Raw genomic sequence first — 25959 nt, 5'->3', positions numbered from 1 at the left:
ACTTTTCATCAAGTAATAAAAACCAAGCTGTTCCCTTCGGTGGATATAATTACGAAGGACATCCTAAGAGTTTGCACAAAGGTTGAGTCATCGGTAAGAGTAGTCAGAAAATATACAGGCTACCCTGTCTATTAACATATAAACAGTGAATAATTTTTTACTGTAACTGTATGTCTCGTGTGATATTTGGGACATACATATATTTAAAAAATCATTGTTTATTTGAAAATGAAATTAACCAGACATCCTTTATTTTTATTTGCTAAATCTGGCAACCCTATTCGCCATTTACCCACCCAACAAACTACAAATAGCTTTTTGGTAAAATTTCAAGTGGGTTTTGGCTCAGAAGCACTCCCCTTGGGGCAGAGAGAGAGGCTTCAAAGTTTTGGTGATCTGACATCAACACGACGCAAAAATAAACGTGAGTAATTGGAAGTTTTGAAATTTACGGATGCAGACTTGGAAGTCCAGCTCAAAAGAGTGGAGAAATAGACTAAAAGAAGTCATGGACTGGCGGGTTTGGGGGTTCTCGGGAGAAAACAAAACAAAACAAAACAAAACAAAACAAAACAAAACAAAAACACTGGAGCCTGGAGAACCTAGCCAAAAAGAGTGCAAGTTCCTGGAGCAAAGACTTCTGCAGTTTAGTGAGGAGAGAGCGCGAGACCAGAGCGAGCCAATAGGAGCCGAACAGAAGGGGGCTGGGTGCGTGAAGCCAATCAGAGCGAAGATGGGTGGGATTGGACTCCGGGAATGCACGGGCGTCGGCCGCTGGGGCTCCGAACTCAACCAATCGGAACCGAGCAGGGCGGGGTAGGACACCGGGAAGGGACGGTCTCAGGGAAGTAAACTGCGAGGCCCGCGCGTCTTTCAGCCTGCCCTGCTTCTGCGTCTGCCCTGCACCTGCAGCTTCGCCTTTCTCCCAGTAGGGCGGACGCTGACTCGAAGGGTGACGGGGCACGCTTGCTCGGCTCGTGATGGCCTACCCGGGATACGGAGGAGCGGTGAGTCAGGGCAGCTCCTCCGCCGCCTCCGCCCTCGCGGGGTGGGGCGCCCCTGCGGGCGGTGCCAGCGTACGCGGTCCGCCCCCTGCCTCCGCTTGGTTTGATGGGTCTCTGGTACTTCGCGGGGTTGAGACCCGTCGCGGCATTGGAGCCTGGGGCTAGGGTAGAGCCGGGAACCACAGGTCTTCTGGTCCCTGGGGGCGCCTTAGTGGAGTCCTTGTGAGGCGGAGATGTGCTGTGGTTTTGGAAAGTTTCTTCCTGGACTGGAGGAACTAAAGCGCCCTTTTCTTGTTGCATTAATATTTTGTGGTTGACCTCCACCTGGACGTCCTCTTTTAGAATTTTTGGCCACTTCCTGCTTTCTGTCCTTTAAGTTGCTTATGAATAAATTAAGGTGTGCCAGATATCTCCCAATGTTTACTCTTCTACCAAGGGCAATCTGTTCTAGACTTTTTTGGGAGGTGGGAAGCATTAGGTTACTCTTTCTTACATAACTTTTTATCCTTAACCTCCTTTGAGAGTTGGAAGTTGTAATTTGTGGTTATATACTCTTTTTTTTTTTTTTTTAAATTCCTGAAATTGCTTTTTGGGGTATCTTTTAATGGTCTTTTTTCTTCTTTTAAAAGAAGCAACTTTTTAAAAATCTCATCTTTTTTGTTTGCTTGTTTTTAACCCATTATATTGTTTTAACGTTTACTGTTTACTTGTACTTCATTGTCTCATAATCTAGTTGTGCATTTCCTGGAGTTTGAAAGGCCTTTTCTGGAGCTCCAGCACTTCTCCATACATTTACCCTTGCACATCCAGCTGCTCAGCTCTTCAAACTGCTGATAGAATCCGATCTTATGATTCCTTCCCTCCCCCCACTTTAGAATAAATTTTTTTTCTTTTTGCCTTCTGACAATCTCTATTCATCTTTCAAGGATGCAGGTCAAGATTTTTGTTCAGTATGGAATAACAAACAATCTTGATGCTTCTTTCTCTTCCAGACTCATAAAAATGCTCAGTAAAATGCCCAAGGTATTAAAATGTATATCAAGTTCCAAAGTTTAAAAAGTAGAGAGAAGCCATAGCCATAGCAGGAAACAAACATCAGAATATTTACATTTGAACCATAGTCTCCTTCTTATTAGTTATTTGACCGTAACCGAATTAGGAAACCTCTCAAAGTTTCAGGTTCTCAATGACAAAAAGGACATAGTAGTTTAATACCTCATAACATTTTTGGAAAATCAAAGCACATGATGGAAAGTACTTAGTACCTGGGCTATAAAAAAAAAAAAAAAAACCCTCAGTAAATTAGCTGTGTATTATTTTTGTTGGTATTCTTATTGTTATTATTAGTTTTGAAGACTGTAGTTGGAATTAATCACTTCATTGATCTGTTTATTGATGTCTTGCTTTTTAAAAAAAAATATTTTCTGGTGGAGATGGTGTTTGCATTCCATGCAGTTTCCCATGCCTAGTTCACAGTTTTATTGTGTTTACCATGTACTCTTCTAAGTATGTGTCTGAAATATACTACTACTTAGTTTGACTGCAGGTGAAATTTTTTTGTATTTTTTTGCTTTTTATTTCAGTGATGTTGATGGTAAACACTTAAAAAGTGTGCTTCATGTTCATCTGTTAGATTAAGTTCTCAGAGGCTAGAGAGGTTTTTGTGTGTGTGTGTGTGTGTGTGTTACACTTCTTTTGTTGTTGGATAACGTGTTAATGAACTCAGTTACCTCCTAATGCAGGACATCTAGCATTTTGTAGCTAATAGCGTTTGTAATAGTGAATTCGGTTGCTTTTAGTAACTCTTTCTATTCTTGCTTTTTTCTGTGGACTCATCATAAATATTTTCTTTCACACCAACTTTAGTGGTTAACAGGTAATATTTGTATTAAAAACCTTATTTTTTACTCTTACAGTTTGGAAATTTCAGTGGTCAGATGCCAGGAATGCAGATGCAGATGGGACAGCCAGTTCCAGGAACAGGGCCAAACCTGCTCCCTGGTGGATACCCAGCATATTCTGACAGTTATTCCTCAGCGGGAGACCCCATGTGGACATACTTCACTGCTGTTGCTGGACAGGTGAGGTGTTAAATACATGGCACAAATACCGGTTTTTGAAAGTGATTGCTATTTAAAAGAAATGTCAACTATTACTTAGTGTGTTATTTTAAATGCATATGAAATTTGTATTTTAAGCTTACTTAGACTGATTTTTATCTTGAGATAAGAGATGAGTATAGTCATAATTATTTCAGTTTTAGAAGTCCATTGGTATGATGCCTGACACATTGTTCATTTCACTAAGACTGGAAACAGATTGGGGAAAGTAGATCTACATGATCTACATGTTAATATCTGTGAGGAAGCTGGGACACTGTATCAAAAAGGAGACTTTTAAATTGTGAATGGTTCTGGGAGAGACTTGATGGTAAAGCCAGTCAGGAAAGGGTAAAGAAAACACCAGAATAGAAGTTCAAATATCAGAGTAGTAAGAAGAGACAGATTCACACTTGAGTCTTAGTCACAGTCTGTATCTCTTCTTTTAGATTCACCAAGAAAAACTTAGAGAGTAGTTAGAATATCACAGGACTTTGATAACATTTTTCATTTACTCATTCACTTGAGTGTTCACTATGTCCCATATGCTTGGCTATTTATAGAGGATATACACAGAATTATTATATATGGTGGACACTTTGTTTTGGTGACCCCAATTCCATTCACAACCTCTTTTTCCTTTCTGTGGTAGAAGTTGGAAAAGCCCTACTACCAGCCCAGACACCTTGAATCTAGTAAAGGTAGCTGTGTGCCACAGGACTGGCCACTGAGACATGGTGCAATTTCTTTAGGATGTGTTTCTTTTCTAAACAAGAAAAGCCTTCCTGGCAACTAGTAATGGCCCTTTTTGCTCCTTAATTCTTCCTGCCTGGAAAGGGAACTTGAGATAGGGAAGTGCTACAGCCACCTTGGTACCTTGCATCAACAAGCTTGAGATAACAGCCTTTGGATGGGATATGTAGAAAAATGTAAAGATATAGATGGCATTGTAAAGTTGCCATATAGTACTGTTCTGCCTAGCCTCAGACTTCTTGTATAAAACAATAAACCCTTAATATTCCATTAGTATATATATATATATATATATATATATATATACCACATCTTTATCCATTCATCTCTCAATGGACTTGGGGCTCTTCCCATAGTTTGGGTTTCTTGGATGTTGCTGCTATAAACTTTGGGGTAATATGCAGCAACCCCTCTCCCCCCAAAAAGAAAGAAATCTTGTCATTTGCAATGATGTGGATGGAACTAGAGGGTATTGTGCTAAGCGAAATAAGTCAGCCTGGGAAAGATAAGTATCATATAATCTCACTGATATGTGGAATTAAAGAAACAAGACAGAGGATCATAGGGGAAGAGAGGAAAAAACAAAACAAGATGAAACCAGAGAGGGAGACAACCCATAAGAGACTGAGGGTTGCTGGAGGGGAGGGGGATGGGAGGGAGGGGGAGGCTGGGTGATGGACGTTGGGAAGGGGATGTATTGTGTTGAGTGCTGTGCGTTGCGTAAGACTGAGGAGTTAGAGACTTGTACCCCTGAAACAAACAATGCATTCTCTGTTAATAAAAAATAAAAAAATAAATAAACATTATTGGTTTAAACCTCTTTGATAGTGTTTTCTATTGTTTGCAACTAAATGCAATGCTGTTACCTGATAACTCTTAAGTAGTGTAATGCTGGGAATAAGTCTGTTATCTATAAGTGACTATATAATAAATCTATTTGATAAAATTACAAGTTAAAACAGAAACTGGGCGTAGATTTAGAGACTTTTATTTGACTTCTGAACTCTTTCAGTGTTACAATTGGGAACAATAATTTGCGTGTTTATACTATTTGATATTTGCATTAAATTTTTCACAGTTTTAGGGGCGCCTGGGTGGCTCAGTGGATTAAAGTCTGTGCCTTTGGCTCGGGTCATGATCACAGGGTCCTGGGATGGAGTCCCTCATCGGGCTCTCTGTTCAGTTGGGAGCCTGCTTTCTCCTCCTCTCTCTCTGCCTGCCTCTCTGCCTACTTGTGATCTCTGTCAAATAAATAAAATCTTAAAAAATTTTTTTTTCACAGTTTTGTGATTTTGAAGATTTATTTATTTTAGATGGGATGAAGGGCAGAGGAAGATGGAGAGAGAGAGAATCTCAAGCAGTCTCTGCTAAGTGCAGAACCTGATTTTGGGTGGGGGTGGGTGCTTGATCTCACAACCCTGAAATTGTGACCTCAGCCAAAACCAAGTTGCCATGCTTACCTGATTGCACCACCCAGGCACCCCTAGTTTTGTGCTTTTGAATAGTAAAACTCCATGAGGACATGGCCCTTGACATTTTCTTCCTTAAGCACTTCAGTAAATGTATTGGTTGGATGTATAAGCTGTCTCATCTTCAGTGTTTAGTCTAAATATCTAAATAGTTATTTTATATGTTGAATTTTCCCAGCTTTAAGGAATCAGTTAAGTTTACTGAACTCACCTCTGCATCTGTTTTTGTTTGTTTGTTTTTTTGGATAGGTCTCATAATTAATTATGTTCTATGAGAAATGTCCAGTTAAAGGTTTCTACAGTGTTCCTTTTTATTGGATGACATTTTTTGAGCAGTAATGATTCAGTCATCAGTTGTTTAGGGGAAATTCCGATTTGTACCTTTGCAAATACACATATACACATACACACATGAGTCAGTAATACCAACAGCTTTAACTTGAATGTGGATATTGCTTTTCCTTTTTCACACAGAGGTTGGCAGGATGGATGTACCTTTTTATTATAAATGAATAACTGGAGATTAAGGTTTAGTAACTGAACAAATAGGACTTGAACTTGGGTATCATTTCAAAATCTTGCTGCCTATTAGTTAACCTAACCAATGGCAACTAATTTTTTGTTAATGGTCTAACTAAAGGTCTTCTTCAATTAGAAAATGCAGTTTTCGGGGCGCCTGGGTGGCTCAGTGGGTTAAAGCCTCTGCCTTCGGCTCAGGTCATGATCCCGGGGTCCTGGGATCGAGCCCCGCATCTGGCTCTCTGCTTGGCAGGGAACCTGCTTCCTCCTCTCTCTCTCTGCCCTCTGCCTACTTGTGATTTCTGTATGTAAAATAAATAAAATCTTTAAAAACAAAAAACAAAAAAAGAAAATGCAGTTTTCTACTACTACCGCTCTTTCGTTAGGGTTTATAGAGTTGATCATTATCATTAGCCTCACACTGCAATAAGGAGATCCAAAGAGATTGCTTGGATTTTCTACATAGAATTTAGGAAGACATTACTTGTTAGTTAGTCAATTAAGATAACATGTTTTCATAAAAAGTATGAAATATGAGTATGAAGTAGTATACTAGGAGAATGCTTTCTGATGGTAATAACTTGTAGAAAAGCTAGTCAGGTGGTTCTTCAGACCCCCAAAATCCTGAAAAAACACATGTAAAATAGAATTTCACTCATTAATTAGATTTTAGATTTTTAAATTTCATTGACACTTGAAAGAGAAGTTGTAATATTTTCAACCTTTGGAAATAGTAAATGGACATGGCCACAAACTGTCAGAAATGACTATAGCTGAACCAAGAACCAATGATAATTTTCTTCATTCTACCAGACAACCAACCTGCCTTGTATTACGTCCGATGCTAGGGCTTGGGTTTGCAGAGATGAGTGAAACTCAGATCCTGACTTAGAAGATCTCTGCCAAGTCAGGGACATAGACACACAAGGAATGATAATGGTACAGGAAGGAAGTGCTAAAAATAAACAGGCGAAGATTATGGTAACACTGAGAGAGCGTTCTCTTGTCTTTATGCTTGTTGTCTTTGCCTAGAATAGCACTGTCCAAAGTAATCAATAAAAGAGTCACAAATATAAGCCACATATGTAGTTTTGAAGCCTCTTACCAGAAGCTTTACATTTTAAAAAGTAAAAGAAAAGGTGAAATTGATTTTCATAATATATCTTATTTAACCCAATATATCAAAAATACTAATATACCAACATGTAATCAATATAAAAGTTATTAACAGTATTTTGCAATTTTGTTGTTGTGAAGTCTTGGAAATTTGGCATGTATTTTACATTTACAGAGCATCTCAGATGAGACTAGCCATGTTTCGGTGCCCAGTGAACTATATGGCTACTAGCCACTGTATTAGACAATGCAGGCCTAGAACACTCTTCCCTCAGATATCTGCATAGCTTGCTCCTTTCTTCCTTCAGATCTTGAAATTCACCTTTTTTTTTTACACTGTAAAGTAGGTAAATCCACCCATCAGTGATTTAGTTATAGGTGAATTCAGTTTATCAGCCTTAGTGAGGCTTTCCTTAACTGTCTGTATAAAGTAGTGTTGGTTCACTGCATAGAGCCCATATACACACTCCGTGTCACTTTTACTCTGCTGTATTTTTCCCCTTAGTACTTATTACTATCAAATATAATTTTTGATTTATTGTTTCTCTTTCACCACTAAAAAGTAAGCTCTGTGAAAGCAAAGAGTTTCTTTTGGACACTGATACTAGTCCATTTAGCAGTGCTTGAACATAGTAGGGGGCCCAAGAAATACTTGTTAAGTGAATGGTTCTTTATAAAATGGAAGACATCTGTTCATTTATTTCTCTGCACTATCTTAACATACTTGTTTTCATGTCTACTTTGTAAGATTAATTTCATCTTGTATGAGATTTTTGTTGGCTGTCTTTCTGAACAGTTGATTTGTTAAGGTATTTGGGGATTTTGGTTTCTAAACCTATTTAACATGGAGTGTTTATTTCCTCCCTCCTTTTTTTGGTTATCTTTTGTGTGTCTCCCTCTGGACTCATGTCAGTCTTCCTCATCTAGTGGTTTTGTGATTTTCCTCACCTCCATTGTGTCCGGAATCCAATTTCATGACAGCTCAGGGCTCCTCCCAGGTAGTGGTATTACAGATAGCTTAGCCCAGCATTTTAGTCCTGCTTTCCTAAGCCTTCCACGTCTCAGAAATGGTATCATCAGGGGATAGTCTGTAGTATAGTTTGTTTTGCCTCTTGTCCTGAGTGGAGCATCCCATCTCACTTCCTGCGTTCAGGTGGTGTGCCACTCACAGTCCCCATGCCTTGTGAAGTCCCCCCTGCCCTGAATGTCCATATGTCTTTGAGTGTACAGAATCCAGAGAAAGGTCCTCTGTGTGCTAAGTGGACTTTTCTCTGAAATGATAGAGAAGAAGCTTGTATTTGAAGAGAGATTATCATCAGACCACATAGGATTGATTTCCTTCATTTTAATTGAATTGGTCAAGGTTTTTAGTAAATTCAAATTGCTCTTTTCTAGAAAGTTTTAATTTTGAGCCTGTTGTTTGCACAAGGCATTATATTTTTATTTTTTTAAAGATTTTATTTATTTATTTGACAGACAGAGATCACAAGTAGGCAGAGAGAGGGGGGGAAGCAGGCTCCCTGTGGAGCGGAGAGCCCAATGCGGGGCTCCATCCCAGGACTCTGGGATCATGACCTGAGCCGAAGGCAGAGGCTTTAATCCACTGAGCCACCCAGGCGCCCCAACAAGGCATTATTTTTATAAATGAGGAAAAAAATTGATGAAGTGTAGTCATTCTCATTAATTTTATTCTCAGGTGTAGTATCAATTTTCCACTTAAGAAAAGTCAAAGAAAAAGGTAATTTATGACCACATTATCATTAGTGTAGTAGAAGATAGGAGGCATTTTTAAATTAAAAATGAGAGAAAAGTCATTTTCTTCTTTCGCTTCTGTTTTACTAATTTGTAAAAGATTGTCTTTCAAAATTTACCCTGCAGTAATTGACAAGGATCTGCTGTCTGTGCCATTATTTCACTGAGACACTATGGACAGTGACAGTGTGGACTTCATTGTTTTGTTTGTTTGTTTTTTTTACTGATGATTTCTTAGATCACGTTAGAAGTGTTTGTGTGGTGTTTCAAAGTCTTGAAATATAAAAATGGTTTGATGCAGCAGGAAGGTAGATAATCACTTAAATAAAGATTCCTTCTAAAGTCTTTATCATTGGAGGACAAATTGCTAACGTACCTTTGATTCTAAACATATGGCTAATTTTTTAAAGTATAATTTTCTTAGTTCAGAATTTATTAAAGTTTTGTAAGCAAAATCCCAGAACTATGCATGGCAGAGAGGAACACTTAGATAATCTATGTAGGCACGTGCATGATCCATTGGAAAGAATGTTTCTTACATTTTTTAATTCTTGCTAGAACCATTGGAATTTTTGTTATAAGGAATTCCTTATTAAAGACTCATTAGAATATGAGTAGTTACAGTACTTCTTGGAACTTGATTGTAAACATTTTCTTTATTTACTGGGTCTCTTACAAAACCAAACTCTTTGAAAGTTCGTGTTTTAAATTTGTTTCCCTGATTCTTTCTCAGAGCTATTGTTTTGCATTTGTGACAGTGTTTATGATGCTTTCAAGTAAATTACTCTGTATAGTTTTGTAGAAAATAGGTAGAGGTACTGAAACATAATGGGAATATTCAACCTGTTTCACTTCCATTGTGATTTCTTGATTGTGTTAAAAAAAGATTATTTCCCATAGTAAGTTCAAACAAGAATGTTTGGGAAATAATCAGAATAGCAACAAGATGCAGGATGACTCTAAAATTTTGCTGGGGGTAGCCAGGAAAGTAGGGGAAGTTATTCTCTCCTTCCAGTTATGGCTTCATATCCCTTAAAAGTAACACCCCATGAAAGGGGCCATTAGGGGAATGTTTTTGAGATTTCTCTTGGTCATTTTAAGTAGAGATGCAAGATTCTCACTAGGTATTTTGACCTATTATAGGTCAGAATGATGATGGTGTTTCTCAGAAGTAGAAAAAATAAATTATACTTGAAGTTCTTAAATATTAATAGAATATAAGTTGATTGTAAAAAATTATTTACTTTCTGTGCTGTTTTATAATATGCCTTTGCTGTCAGTAATTACCTCTATAATTTTGTAGTTGATAATAATGTTTTAAAGAATGCATATTTATTGAATAGCCTAAAACAGCCAATTAGCATACTAATGTGATTTGATATAATTGTGCATTAAATCAGATTATAATTATTTTTTGATAGGATGGTGAAGTGGATGCTGAGGAACTTCAGAAATGTTTGACACAGTCTGGAATTAATGGAGCTTATTCTCGTGAGATCTTCTCCCTGCCCCTTATTTAAAATATTTTAAAAAATCTTTTTATTTAAGTTACATATGCACATAATTTAAAGAGTCAAATAGTTCTGCAAAGCTTATTGTGAAAATAACTGTTCCTTGTGCATAATTATCTCCCTAATGTTAACCACTCATATAGGAAATTTCATTCAGCTTTTGCAGCTGATCCTTCTGAAATTTGCTTCCAGATCTCAAAATAGCATGCATTTATCACTATAGATTTTCAGTTTTAATGATTAACAGTTGATATCCTGCTATGGAAGATGAGAATTAACTCTCTTGGAACTTGAAACTCACTCTTGTCCTAGTACTTCACATTGGACTATTTCCCAGTCCTCTTCCCTCCAGTAGAGCTGTGTAGTAATTTCATTAGTACACATTAGTACACATTAGTACTAATTTCATTAGTACACATTAGTATACATCAGTAATCAGTATTTGTCTTATTGTTATTATCTAAATGTTCTTCCTCTGTCTTGTGATAATGTGTGATTAATTTCCCCTTTTATATACTGTTTTACTTTTTCTGAAATTAATCATTTTGAAACTTTTTATTGTGACCTACTTTATTTTTTTTATTAACATAAAATTTATTATTTGTTTCAGGGGTACAGGTCTGTGATTTGTCTTTTTTTTTTAATTTTTGAAGATTTTATTTATTTATTTGACAGAGATCACAAATAGGCAGAGAGGCAGTCAGAGAGAGAGGAAGGGAAGCAGGCTCCCCGACGAGCAGAGAGCCAGATGCGGGGTCGATCCCAGGATCCTGGGATCATGACTCTGGGCCAAAGGCAGAGGCTTTAACCCACTGAGCCACCCAGGAGCCCCGATTCATCAGTCTTAACACAATTCACAGCACTCACCATAGTACATACCCTTTCCAGTGTCCATCACTCCCGTCATTCCTTCACTATCATGCCAGAACGGACTTTCCGTGCCCTTTGGAGTTGGATCTCCCTTTTTCATCTCTATTTCTCTGTTCATCTCCCTATTTCATCTCTAGTCATTTTTTAAAAACTTCAATAAAATACAACATTAACCAGCTTCTCAATAAGAGAATGCATGGGAACAAAGTCTTTTTAAGCTTTATCTGAAAATGTTTTCATTCTGTCCACAGAATTCAGTGACCAGGTATGGAACTCTGCATTACAGATCGTTTTCATTTAGAATTTTAAAGACATTGCTCCATCATTTCTAGCATCCACTGTTACTTTATCTTTCTATTTCCTGCCAGCATGTCAGTTTTTTCACTGTGGAGGCTTGTGAGATCTTTTTTTTGTGCCTGGTTTGGAATTTCACAGTGATGTGCCTGGACTTGTTGTGTGGGAATTCAGTGGGCATTCTCAGACTGGGAATTCATTTACTTTAATTCTGAGACATTTTCTTTAGTGATGTTTTCTCAATTATCTCCTTCTAGAATGCCTGTCATTTGGACTGGATCACTTTTCTTAATATTTTTGTCTCCTATCTCTGGTTTTCCTCTGTGGGGAGATTTCCTCAACTTTATTTTCTGAATCTTCTATTGAGGTTTTTGTTGTTGTTGTTGTTTGTTTGTTTGTTTGTTTGTTTAAATACCTGCTATCATGTTCTTAAAGTGCAAGAGCTTCTCTCTTTTTTTTCCATGTATGTGATGTGTTCCCTTACCTTTCTGAAACTGTATTTTTGTATTTGTTGTTGATGTATTTTTCTTGTTAATGTATTTTTCAGGGTTTTTTCTTCTTTCATCAACTGTGTTTCTTCCAGATTTTTTTTTCCAGTTTATTTGTTTGGTTGTCTTTCATGTTAGATGATTTTCTCAGGTGTCTGATGATCCTTGGTTGCACATAATGAACTAAAATGCAGGTGAGAAGCTCTGAGTTTGGTATTGACCATAGACTTCATGTCTGGTGGCTTAGTGGGGCAAGGTTATGGAACAATATGTTTAGGGATTTCCTTTTGGGCTGGTTGTCTGGTAGGAAAGAAGGAGGGAAGACTCAGCAGGGTTCTTGGTCTTTGATAAACTGTCACTTAAATGTTATTTTTACTAGCTAGGCTAGGGTTAGGGTTTGGGGATATGGCTGTTCGCAGACCTCCCCAGGGAATAAAACCCCAGGCTTCTGCTTGACAAGGCAGCCATCTACCAATCTGAGGAGAGAGCTCGATGCGGGGCTCGATCCCAGGACCCCGGGACCACGACCCGAACCGAAGGCAGAGGCTTTAACCCACTGAGCCATCCAGGCACCCATCTGAATACTCTTTAAATAGATATTCAGTTGGTTCTTTTGTTTTTAATCTGTGTCTTCACACTTGTTTTCTGAAAATACTGCCAATTTTTAAATGTTTGGGGTTTTCTCAAGGATAAGTAGGCTGGTTCTCAGCTTTTCTTATTGAGTGTTTAGGAAGCAAGTTTTTCAGATCTAGGTTTAATATTAGGGAGGGAGCTAGGGTCATGGTTAGGATTAAGGTATGTGTCTGGTATTCTACAGTTCAGAGACCTCTTCAGATGGTTAGAGTTAGGGTTAGTGTTAGAGCACGAGTTTGGGTTTGAGGTTAGGTGTTAGGGGATTTGGTGTAGGGGTTTGGGGATGTCTCTAATGTCCTGCAGTTCAGAGACTTCTCCAAAGTTTGAATTCCCAGAGTTTAGCTGAGGTTACAATAGATGTTGCAGACATCTATGAATCTGAGGCAAAGAGGGGATTTGGTGCTCTAAATGCTCCCTAAGTAGAAATTCAGTTGGTTTTTCTGTTTTTATCGCTACCTTCATACCCATTTTCAGAAATACTACCAATTCTTAAATATTTGGGGTCTCCTCACAGAGAAATAGGCTGCTTCTCAGCTTTCTGACCGTGTATTCAAAAGCCGCTTTCTCAGATCTAGGGTTAGGGTTAGGGTTAGGGTAGGAGTCAGGATTAGTGTTAGTGTTAGGTTTAGGGGTTGTAGGTTGCCAGTTAGTGATTAAGATTAGGCTTAGGGTTAGAGTTAGTGTTAGGTTATGTTTCTGGTGTCCTGAAGTTCAGAGACCTCTCCAGGGAGTTAGTGTTGGGGTTAATGTTAGGGTGAATGTTAGTATCAGGATTTGAGCTTAGGAGGACTGGTTATTGGTTAGTGGTTAGGGCTTTGGATATGTGCCTGGTATCCTGAAGTTTGAAGAATTTTCCAGACAATAAATCCCCAGACTTCTGCTGGTGTGAGAATAGACATGGCATCCATGGAGCTGAGGCAAGGAGGGAATTTGGGGCTCTAACTCCTCTTACATAGATCTTCAATCAGTCCTATTTTTCTCTCTACCTGCACACCTGTTTTCACATATAATACCAATTCATAAATGTTGTCTTCTCCAGGAACTAGGCTTCTTTTCAGCTTTCCTTACTGGGTGTTCATTAAGCCACCTTCTCAGATCTAGGCTAGTTAACTTCCATCCATCCTACTACTTCTCTAAGTTACATAATTCTTTTCCTCTGTTTTCTCTCTCATCCCAAAGTCAAAGGTTTATGACTTTAGAAAACTTAGTTTTTTGCCCATTCTAATGGGGTATTGGGGGAAGTGAAAATCTATTAACTTTCCTGAAAATTCTTCTCCATTCTTCGTTAAAAATATTTCATCTTGGGCGCCTGGGTGGCTCAGTGGGTTAAGCCGCTGCCTTCGGCTCAGGTCATGATCTCAGGGTCCTGGGATCGAGTCCCGCATCGGGCTCTCTGCTCGGCAGGGAGCCTGCTTCTCTCTCTCTCTCTCTCTCTCTGCCTACTTGTGATCTCTCTCTGTCAAATAAATAAATAAAATCTTTAAAAAAAATATTTCATCTTATATACATATATACTCAGTCCTATTTTGTGATTGAAGATATGCTTATTTGAAGACTCATTGCCATTTGTTATCATATGTTCAGATTTTCCCATTTAATGGATAGGTGCTATGTTAACTTGAAAACAAAATATCATTTGCTTGACAAAATGTTGGAATGCCATCCAGAGATTTCTCATGGGAACTTTGCCCCCCTCCTTCTTCCCACTTGAGTAGTATTTGTATGAAGGAGCACTGGGCTCCAATCCTGACTCTTCCACTTATTAGCGCTATGAACTTGGGAAACTTTATTATTTGGGGCCTCTGTTTCTTTATTTATAAAATTGGGACTTACAGTACTTTTGTATGTTTATGTAAAATCACAAAATCGTACTGCCTAGCTCATAGTGAATGCTCATTGAGTGTCTGTTGAATCATCAGTCTGAAAATATTGTAACCTATTCTAACACTGACACTGTATTGATTTAAAGAGAATCAGCTATTTTAACTTGGAGAATGTTTTATGATTTTTTTCTTAATAGGTCTAAAATTTAGCTAAAATGTTTTTCATTTATAAAAATTTAAATATGTTCTCAAATAGCAAAACAAGATAACTTTAAACAGTTTTATTTATTTATGCACTCATTTTAAAGAGGTACTAATAAGAACTTTGTAAGCTTAAGTAATTGTGCTGACATAATATCTCTTTTATCAGGACTGATAAAATTGGTTTTGAGGTAAATTAGCTTACCAGTTCAGTGCAATTGTGATAAGGATTAGAAAAATTAAATTTTACCTTGTGAGTCTTTAGTTATGGTTCTGTAGATATGAAAGTGTTAATTTCTTTTTTTTTAATTTTTTAAAAGATTTTATTTATTTAATTGACAGAGATCACAAGTAGGCAGAGAGGGAGGTAGAGAGAGAGGGGGAAGCAAGCTCCCTGCTGAGCAGAGAGCCTGATGCAGGGCTCCATCCCATGACCCTGGGATCAGGACCTGAGCCAAAGGCAGAAGATTTAACCCACTGAGACACCCAGGGGCCCCAAAGTGTTAATATTTCTAATAAGCCATGATTTTAATATAGTTTATATTTACTTTTTTTCTTCCTACCTTTTTTCTCCCCCCAAGGGAAAGAGTTACTTCAGAACAGAAGCTCATTTTTTTAATTTGATAGATTGCAGTAAACTAGTAAATGATTTACCTATAACAGGCTCATTTTACCTTAGTCTATAGTCTGTCCTACACTCTGTTCAATATAAGTGAATGTTTCTGGAATGGAAATTTTAGAATTGCCCCTCTGCTCCTTAAAATTCTTCAGTGTCTCCCATTGGTCTAAATCTTTAAGGGTGGCATTCAGGACTTTGATGATCTGGCTCTCATCTGCCTTTCAGATGTCCTCAAAGGCCAGTCCTTCATCCCAAGCTTTAATCACATCTCTAACTCCTTCAAGTTTTGTGATCTCAGTATATGTCAGACTTCTACTTAAAACCTACTTATCATTCGTGTTAGGAAGACTGAAGCCCTCCTTTGCCCTGTGACAGTAATTTTCAGTTATTTTATCATTGCTTATCTAAGTACCCAAATCCCCTGACTAGTTGTAGTGATTTTTATTTTTGACTTGTTTTTTTTTTTTTTTTCCCCCTATGGATGCCTTACATTTAAAGTTTGTTGATAAGGGGTGATTGTTTAATTTTGGCAAATTTTAAACATTTTGTTTTCTAAAATAGAAATTGTCATAATTTTACATAAATAAAATTGGGCAGACTCCAATTCAAATAATAAATATGTTTTATAGCCTTCAGCTTGGAAACCTGCAGAATTATGATCGCCATGTTGGATGTATCCTTGAATAAAAATAGAAAATACTAGAATATAGAATAATCGCTTTCTGAATATAACCAAGCAATTATTGGCTATAAATGGCCATAGTAAATTGGAGATTTTAAAAATACTTTGTAAGATCCTATTTGAATTCCATACTTTTCCATTTTTATGCAATCTATTCATATGCTAAATTTGGTGAACTTGAAGAAGCATTGTTTTAGTCAATGATTTGCAGTTTCAAGCCAAGTAAATTCTCTTTGGTATCAAAACTTATTTTTATTGATAAAATTATCAGAGAGATTACACAGGAAAAATGGGATTTAATGAATTCAAGGAACTCTGGGCAGCTCTTAATGCTTGGAAGCAAAACTTCATAACTATTGATCAAGACCAGAGTGGCACAGTGGAACATCATGAATTGAATCAAGCCATTGCTGCTATGGGTAAGAATATTAAAATTCTTTAGATTATATTCAGATCATCTTTGTTCTTTGATGAGATGAATCTTAATTGTTAAAATTTATTAAGTAATAAAGGAGTATATTATTTTGCCAACTGTTGCCCAATTTGAAGACCTTTAACAAAACCATTTTATCTATGATTTTTCCAAAAGATGATCTTTTATACATGCTGATTGATAAAATAATTTCTGAATTTCCTCTGTTAAGTATATTAAAATACATTTTCCTAATTATTGGTAATTACCATTTATATTCTATCTTTTGTAATTTAGTAAGATCTCTAATACTTAGTTATTTAGTTATTTAGCTATTTATTTTTACCAAATTTTTTGAAATATAATTAATATGCAGTGTTATATTAGTCTCAGGTGTGCAGCACTTCTATACATACCCATAGCAGATGTGCAGCCATTCTGTACATTCCTCAGTGCTTACCACAAGTATATTTACCGTCTGTCATCATATAGTATATATTATGATCTTATTGATTATATTCTTCATGCTGTATTTTTCATTTCTGACTTAATTATTTTTTATTTTTTTAATTTCAATTTTAAAATTTTTTAAAAGATTTTTTTTTATTTATTTGAGAAAGAGAAAGACAGAAAGACAGAGAAAGAGAGAGCATGAGCCTCTCCTTCAGCAGAGGCAGAAGGAGAAGTAGGCTCACCACCAAACATGGAGTCCAATGTGGGACTCGGTCCCAGGACCCTGAGATTGTGACCTGAGCTGAAGGCAGATGCTTAACTGTCTGAGTCACCCAGATGCCCTGACTTAATTATTTTTTAACTAGAAGTTTGTACCTCTTAATCTCCCTTCTGGCAACCATCAGTTTGTTCTCTGCATTTAAGAGTCTTTTTCTGTTTGTTTGTTTGTCCCTTTTTTCTTTATTTCTTCAATTCCATATATGAGTGAAATCATATGTCTTTCTTTGACTTATTTCCCTTATCATAATACCCTATATAAGCACATCCATGTTGTTGCAAATAGCAAGATCTCATTTTTTTTTATGGCTAAATAATATTTCGTGTGTGTGTGTGTGTGTGTGTGTGTGTGTAATATCACATCTTTTTTTACCCATATATCTGCTGATGGACACTTTGGTTGCTTCCACAATTTGACTATCATAAATAGTGCTGCAATAAACATAGGACTGCATATATCTTTTTGAATTAGTGTCTTCCTTTTCTTTGGGTAGATATCCAGTAATGGAATTACTGGATCATAGGGTTATTCTATTTTTTAATTTTTTGAGGAACTCCATACTGTTTCCACAGTGGCTGTACCACTTTACATTCCTGCTAACACTGCAGAAGGGTTTCTTTTTCTTCACCTCCTCACCAATACTTGTTAGTCCTTGTCTTTTTGATTCTAGCCATCCTGACAGAAGTAAGGGGGTATCTCATTGTGGTTTTGATTTGAATTTCCCTGATGATGAGTGATGTTGAACATCTTTTTGTGTGTCTCTTGGCCAGCTGTCTTCTTTGGAAATATCTCTGTTTAGGTCCTCTGCCCATATTTAATTGGATTATTTGGAGTTTTTTGTGTTGAAGATATTAACTAGACATTGTAGTAATAATTTTGCAATATATACAGCTATGGAATCATCATATTGTACATTTGAAACTAATTTTATATGCCAGTTATACTTCCATGAAAATTTTTTTAAAAAGGAAATACAGAATTTGAATGGTAGCAAAGATTTACTAACAATCTTTGCTTTGATATTCTTTAAAGAACTATAAAATTACAGAATTGAAATACTGAATCATTAAAATCTATAAAATACTCTGGACATTATTTAAAAATCAAAATATATTTTAAAAACACAAAAATATAATTATTTGTTTTCTTAGTGTTGTCTTCATTAGAAAGCTAGAATTGTGATATTTATATCCCGCTTAACCAGTTTCTTATTTTATTAGTAATAAAACCTTTTGGTAAATTTCAATGTGAATATGTTTTGTTTCTAGTGTATATTTTTATGGAATGAATTTTGAAAATTTATTTTATGATTGTTTTTAAAGAAAATGCAATGCTGTGGTGTTCTTGTGGTGTTTGGTTTTAGAAATTTTAATGTATAAATTCCTTTTTCTAGGTTATAGGTTGAGTCCTCAAACACTAACTACTATAGTCAGACGGTACAGCAAGAATGGCCGAATCTTCTTTGATGATTATGTTGCTTGCTGTGTGAAGCTTCGAGCATTGACAGGTATTTTGATCATTTAAAAGTGGGTGCAATATTATGTAGCTATTTTTCTGAATAGTATCTCTCATTTTCTTCTGCAAGTTTATAATATATGTATTTTTCACCTTTATTCACCGTTAAATCTAATCACTTTTAAGGCTTTAAAAATTTAGTAATATGAAGAGTGAAAAATTGTTATGGCTCAGTTTTGGAAAGTTTTCTTCATGTCTCAGTTGCCCAGGATATGAAATCACTTGATTTAATTGGGAATGAAAAGAGAGAGTAGGAAAACCGTAGGTTTGTCTCTTCTCACAAACACAGCTAGGTAACTATCAAGTTATCCTAAATACCTCAGAAACTGACCTGAACATTGACAGAACAAACTCCACAACAGAAGGGAGAGAACAGGTTCCATCAAAGAAGGTGGGAAGAGCGGAGATGTGGTTTAGGGGAGAAAAGGATCATGAGTGTGCAGAGAGGAGTAAGCCATGGTCACGGAGAAGGGCAATAAGAGAAAGGAACATCCAGGAACACACAAGAACATTTCCCCAAAGCCTTTTGTTTGGAAAATGAGAGGGGCTGAGTTTTTTGAGTTCTTGCAATCAGTGGGGCTGAAAACCTGGGCTTTTAAAGGTTAGCGTGGTTGGCTAGGATAGAGCTCAGAGGGCACTGCGCTACTCTTGGAGAGTAGGCAGGCAAACAATCAGGGGACAGATAATGTGGAAGGAATGATCTGAAGAATGCTTAGAGCACACCGAGGAAAGTATTCATTCTTCTTAGACCATGTCCCTGCGAGCTGGTTCATGTCGTTTCCCTCTCCTGCCCATTAGTCTAAACACAGAGCCATCTGTGGGAACCAGTGCAAAACAGACACTGGCTCCCTAATGTTTATACCAAACCTCACACCCCTGCACTGTGGCAAGATTGCCCTTCTCAGTCAAACTTGCCTCAGTCCCAGTGTGGTTGGCTTATCCCCCAGAAGACCAGCACAAGCCCCTGCCCGGACCATGTCTCCCAACTAGAGAGATCTGCAGGGCCTCAGTTCTGGTGCAGGTGGTGTTAGGTCTGATTTCATAAGCAGACCAGAACATACCTAGTTAAAACTTACTACATTCTGGCCAAGGACCAAATACTGCCCACAGCAGTGGCCTGAAGGAGCACATAAGAGCAGAGCATATATTGCACACACCAGAGACATTCCATAAAGTGCCAGGGCCTAGACACTATATGACCTCTTCTTCATAAAGCCGTTACTTTCAGGAGCAAGTGGCTTTTTTCACACATAGAAGAAGGTAGAGACTCAGACAAAATGCCAAGATGGAGGAATTTATCCCAAATGAAAGAACAGGATAAGGCCACAGCCAGAGATCCTGGCAAAACAGATATAGGTAACATGCTTGATGGAGAATTTAAAACAACAATCATAAGGGTACTCACTGGACTTGAGAAAAGAATAGAAGACATCAGTGAGGCCCTTACCACAGAGGTAAAAGAGCTAAGAAAGAATCAGAGATGAAGAATGCAATAAATGAGATTGGAAACAGGCTTGATGCAGTGAGCAGCTGGCTGGAAGAAGCAGAGGAATGAATTAGTAACCTAGAAGACAAAATAATGGAAAATAATGAAGGTGAGTAAAAGAAAGAAAAATTACGGAATATGAGAATAGACTTAGGGACCTCAGTGACTCCATCAAACAATAACATTCGTGATAACAGGAGTCTTAGAAGAAGACAGAGAAAAGGGGGCAGGAAATTTATTTGGCGGGGGAGAAATCTGAAAACTTGCCTAATCTGGAGAAGGAAACAAACATCCAGATCCAGGAGGCACAAACAACTCCCTTCAAAATCAACAAAAGCAGGCCACACTAAGAAACATTCTAATTAAATTTGTAAAAATGTAAATGATAAAGGAAAAAAATCTTAAAAGCAGCAAAACCAAAGAAGTCCTTAACTTAGAAGATCCAAAGGTTAGCTGGAGATTTCTCAGCAGAAACTTGGAAGGCCAAAAAGGAGTAGCGTGATTTATTCAATGTACTGAATAGGAAAATTCTGTAGCCAAGAATACTATATCCAGTAAGGCTATCATTCAGAATAGAAGAAGTTCCCCCAGAAAAACAAAAACTGAAGGAGTTCATGACCACTAAACCAGCCCTGCAGGAATATTAAAAGGTACTCTTTGAGTGCAATGGAGAGACCAAAAGTGAAAAGGAAGATCAGAGAAAATCTCCAGAAACAAAGACCAAACAACTAATAAAGTGGCACTAAATATATATCTGTCAGTAATTATTTTGAATGTAAATGGACTAAATGCTCCAGTCAAAAGACAAAGGGTATCAGAATGGATTAAAAAAAAAAAAAAAAAGACCCACCTATATGCTGCTTATAAGAGACACTTGCAGATTGAAAGTGAGGGATGCAGAAATACCACACAAATGGATGTCAGAAGAAAGGCAGAGTAGCAATACTTCTGTCAGGCAAACTAGATTTTAAAGTAAAGACTATAGCAAGAGATAAAGAAGGGCACTGTAGGGCGCCTGGGTGGCTCAGTGGGTTAAAGCCTCTGTCTTTGGCTCAGGTCATGATCCCAGGGTCCTGGGATCGAGGCCCACATCGGGTTCTCTGCTCAGCGGGGAGCCTGCTTCCCTTCCTCTCTCTCTGCCTGCCTCTGCCTACTTGTGATCTCTGTATGTCAAATAAATAAATAAATACATCTTAAAAAAAAAAAATAAGAAGGGCTCTATATCACGATAAAAGGGACAATCCAATAAGATCTGTCAATTCTAAATATTTATGTGTCCAATGTGAGAGTACCCAAATATATAAAATAATAACAAACATAAAGGAACTAATTGATAATGGTACAGTAATAGCAGGGGACTTTAACACTCCACTTACATCAAGGACAGCTCATCTAAAAAGAAAATAAACAAGGAAACAATGTCTTTGAATGACATACTGGACCAGATGACTTAACACATATTCAGAACATTGCATCGTAAAACAGCATAGTATGCATTCAGGTGCCTATGGAACATGCTCCAGAATAGATCAGATATTAGGTCACAAATCAGGCCTCAAAAAGTAACCAAAAGATTGAAATCTTACCACGCATCTTTTCTGACCACAGCACTGTGAAACTAGAAGTCAACCACAATACAAAATTTGGAAAGACCATAACAACATGGAAGTTAAATAACATAGTACTAAACAATGAATGGGTAAACCAGGAAATCAAGAAATTAAAAAAAAAATACAGGGACAGAAATGAAAATGTTGTAAACACAGTGGTCCAAAATCTTTGTGATGGAGCAGAGTGGTCCTAAATGGGAAGTATACAGCAAAACCAGCCTACCTCAGGAAGTAAGAAAAATCTCAAATAACCTAATTTTACATCTAAAGGAGCTAGGAAAGAAACAAAAACAAAAGAAAATCAAAGCCAGGAGAAGGAAGGAAGTAATTAAGATTAGAGCAGAAATAAATGATAGAGAGACTAAAACATCAGTAGAACAAATCAAGGAAATCAGGAGTTTGTTCTTTGAAAAAATTAATAAAATTGATAATCCTCTAGCCAGATACCAAAAATAAAAGAGAAAGGACCCAAATAAATAAAATCACAAGTGAGAGAGGAGAAATAACAACCAATACCACAAAAATACAATTATAAGAGAAGGTTATACAAAACTATATGTCAGCAAATTAGACAACCTGGAAGAAATGGACAAATTCCTAGACACATATAAGCTACTAAAATTGAAACAGGAAGAAATAGAAAACTTGAATAGACTAATAGCCAGCAAAGAAATTAAATCTGTAATCAAAAAAAGTCGCAACAAACAAAAGTCTAGGGTCCGGTGGCTTTATAGTTGAATTCCACCAAACATTTAAAGAAGAGTTACCTATTCTTCTCAAACTATTCCAAAAAATAGAAAAGGAAAGAAAACTTCCAAACTTATTTTATGAAGTCAGCAATACCCTAATACCAAAACCAGATAAAGACTTCCCTAAAAAAAAAAAACAAAAAAAACAAAAAAAAAAACTACAGGCAATATCTCTAATAAACATGGACACAAACATTCTCAGTAAAATATTAGCAAATTTTATCCAGAAGCACATTAAAAGAATCATTCACTATGATCAAGTGAGATTTATTCCTGGGTTGCAAGGGTAGTTCATTATTTGCAAATCAGTCATCATGATGCGCCACATTAATAAAAGAAAGGATAAGAACCATACGTTTATTTTAAAAGATGCAGAAAAAGCATTTGACAAAATACAACATCCTAGGTAAAAAACAAAAACAGAAAACCTCAACAAAGTAGGTTAGAGGGAACATACCTGAATATGATAAAGGCCTTGTATGAAAAACTCACAGTTAATACCGTCTTCAAAATGAGGGAAAACTGAGAGTTTTTCCTTTCTGGTCAGAAATAAAACAGGGTTGTCTGTTCTCACCACTGTTATTTAACACAGTACTGGAAGTTCTAGCAAGCAGTCAAACAAAAAAAGTAATAAAAGGCTACCAAATCGGCAAGAAAAAGTCAAACATTCACTATTTGGAGATGACATGATACTTTATATAGACAACCCAAAAGATTCCACCAAAAAATTGCTAGAACTGATACACAAATTCAGTGAGATCATAGGATACAGAAATCAATGTACAGAAATCAGTTGCATTTCTATATACCTCAAAGTAGCAGGAAGAGAAATTAAGGAATCAATCCCATTTACAATTGCACCAAAACCAATAAGATACCTAGTACTAAACCTAACCAAAGAAGTAAAACATCTGTACTCTAAAAACTGTACAACACTGATGAAAGAAATTGGAAAGAAATGGAAAAACATTCCATGCTCATGGATTGAAAGACCAGATACTGTTAAAATGTCTATGCAAAGCATAGTCTATACATTAAATGCAATCAATATCAAAATATCAACAATATTTTTCACAGAGTTGGAACAGACACATGAAAAGATGCCCAAGATCACTGATCATCAGGGAAATACTATAATATGATAATCAAAACTACAGTATGATAATCACCTCACACCTGTCAGAATGGCTAAAATCAACAACACAAGAAACAAGAGGAGTTGGTGAAGATGTGGAGAAAGGGGAACCCTTTTGACCTGTTGGTGGGAATGCAAACTGGTACAGCCACTGTGGAAAACAGTATGAAGCTCCCTCAAAAAGTTAAAAATAGAACTACCCTCTAACCCAGCAATTACACTGCTAGGTATTTAGCCAAATACAAAAATACTAACTCAAAGGGATATATGCACCCCAATGTTTATAACAGCATTATCTGTAATGGCCAAATTATGGAAACAGCCCAAGTATCCATCAGTTGATGAATGGATAAAGAAGATGTTATATATATACAATGGAATATTACTTAGCCATGAAAAGAATGAAGTCTTACCATTTGCAAAGACAAGGATAGAGCTAGAGAGTATCAAGCTAAGCGAAGTCGATAGAGAAAGACAAATGCCGCATGATTTCACTCGTGAAATTTAAGAAACTAAACAAATGTGCAAAGGGAAAAAGAGAAAGAGACAAAGCAAGAAACAGACTTTTAACTATAGAGAACAAACTGATAGTTACTGGAGGGGAGGTGGGTTGGAGGGATGGGGGATATAGGTGATGAGTATTAAGGAATGCACTTGTCGTGATGAGCACGTGGTGATACAGAGTTGTTAAGTCATGATACTCTACACCCAAAACTAATATTGCATTATATGTTAACTAACTGTAATTTAAATAAAAACTTAAAAAACCTTTCAATTAAGTATGAAATTAGTCATTTTTTAGTGCTTAGGGACACCAAGTATTTGAAACTATATATTTAAAATTTTAATATTTTTGTATGTTTGTTTGAAGATTTCTTTAGGAGAAGAGACCACTTACAACAAGGAGTTGTGAATTTCATATATGATGATGTGAGTATTCTGATATTTATACTATGTTCTAGATGTGTTCAGTTGTCAAAAAATTTAAGTGAATCCTGGTATCAGTACTGGGAATAATAGGTTTTATAGACCATATACTTTTTCTGGATTTTTCAGCTAAATGCAAATATGATTTAGTATTTTTATAAATACCAACTTTACTTTATATTAAACATAAGGATACTTCTAAATTTTATGACATGTTTTTGGTAAATCATTTTTTTTTTTAAGATTTTATTTGTTTGTCAGAGAGAGAGAGGATAAGCAGGGGGAGCGGCATGCAGAGGCAGAGGGAGAAGCAGGTTCCCCACTGAGCAAGGAAACTCATGTGGGACTCAATTCCAGGAGCCTCGAATCATGCATGACCTGAGCCAGAGGCAGATGCCTAACCACTGAGCCACCGAGGCATCCCATCTTTCAAATCATTTTTAAGGGCAAAATTACCATTATTTTTAAAAAGAGTAGTTTACTTTTGTACGATACTAAGAAAAAGGAAATATTTATGTATGACAGGTAACGACTGTTCATTTCTCATTTCAAGTGGTTGCAATTAGCATCCTCCCATTTTTTAAAATTGAAACTATAGGAAAATTATATTTCACATGTACATCAGAGTTTTTGTTTTGTTCTTGTAATAGGGAAGTTATAGGGTCAGGGTTTCCCTACTGGTGTATCCCGATTTACATTATAAGCCTTGGAAGCATTTAAGACTTCCCCTCTTGTAAAAATGCTTTTACGGAGTATAATTAACCAAAACCAAAAACATTTTATTCTTACCAGCTGATGATTTTGCTTATATATTAGTTTTTGCAGGGTACTATGGCAATTTGAATGTCTAGAATTCAAAAGCTGAAGAAATACTGTGAACTTTTTTACCTGGAAGAAATGAACTGGACTACTTTGAATTTGAAGCTTTGGGGCTTTTCTGTGTTTCTGCCTATTAAATCTGTTCCCTTTCTATGTGTTTTAACTTTAGTGCACAGTCCAAAGCAATAAAAGAAATGTTTTTGTATTTGGAATATTAATTGCTTTTAGAAAAGTTATCACTTAACAGATATATGTATAATATTGTAAAATATTGGTATATGATGAATTGATATAAATACCTCTTAACCTTAATTTTTAACATTGTTAACCCAGAAGAATGTACTTACAAGAGAGTATATAAGAAGCCAAATAATTAAAGTTTAGATAAAGTTAATGTATACTTACCAGAAGGTTACAAATTATACTTTGAAATTTTGTAGCCATTTATTGTGTAGGTGAATAGAAGGAGAAACCTGGATTTTGTGCCATTTTTGTAGAAGAGTTTATTCCTTGATCACATAACTCAAGAACAGAAACTCCCTCATCTTTGTCTATGAAGAGAGAAAGTTCCTAAAATTTTATGTTACATCACCTTAAGTGCACCATAAATTAACCTATAGAAAGAAGGCTACTGGAGGCATTTCTTTTTCTTTGTTTTTATCAGTGCATTTTTTCTTTTTTCAGTATGCTTCTTTGTCTTCTGTGGAAAAAAATTCTTAATAAACACAACTTTTATGGCTGCA

At 36.5% G+C, this 25959-nt stretch overlaps 1 protein-coding gene across 2 annotated transcripts in view; it reads left to right on the top strand.

Moving 5' to 3' along the window:
• The window catches only part of GCA (grancalcin), a 48034-nt gene extending 22075 nt beyond the window's left edge, over positions 1 to 25959 (top strand). The window contains exons 1-8 of one of the 2 annotated variants that reach the window (XM_059167167.1): positions 819 to 1007; positions 2921 to 3085; positions 10134 to 10203; positions 15781 to 15824; positions 16105 to 16252; positions 18369 to 18482; positions 24342 to 24400; positions 25214 to 25959. In XM_059167167.1, the coding sequence (XP_059023150.1) occupies positions 981 to 1007; positions 2921 to 3085; positions 10134 to 10203; positions 15781 to 15824; positions 16105 to 16252; positions 18369 to 18482; positions 24342 to 24400; positions 25214 to 25240 (654 nt within the window). In that variant the 5' untranslated portion in view covers positions 819 to 980 and the 3' untranslated portion in view covers positions 25241 to 25959. Of the gene's footprint in view, positions 1 to 818; positions 1008 to 2920; positions 3086 to 10133; positions 10204 to 15780; positions 15825 to 16104; positions 16253 to 18368; positions 18483 to 24341; positions 24401 to 25213 lie in introns of those variants that run through there. The other variant, XM_059167168.1, reaches the window with a different exon arrangement.

Source organism: Mustela lutreola, chromosome 3, assembly GCF_030435805.1.
Source record: "Mustela lutreola isolate mMusLut2 chromosome 3, mMusLut2.pri, whole genome shotgun sequence".
NCBI lineage: Eukaryota > Metazoa > Chordata > Mammalia > Carnivora > Mustelidae > Mustela > Mustela lutreola.
Note: the sequence above shows the minus strand (reverse complement) of the source record. Positions and strands in the feature narration are given on the sequence as shown.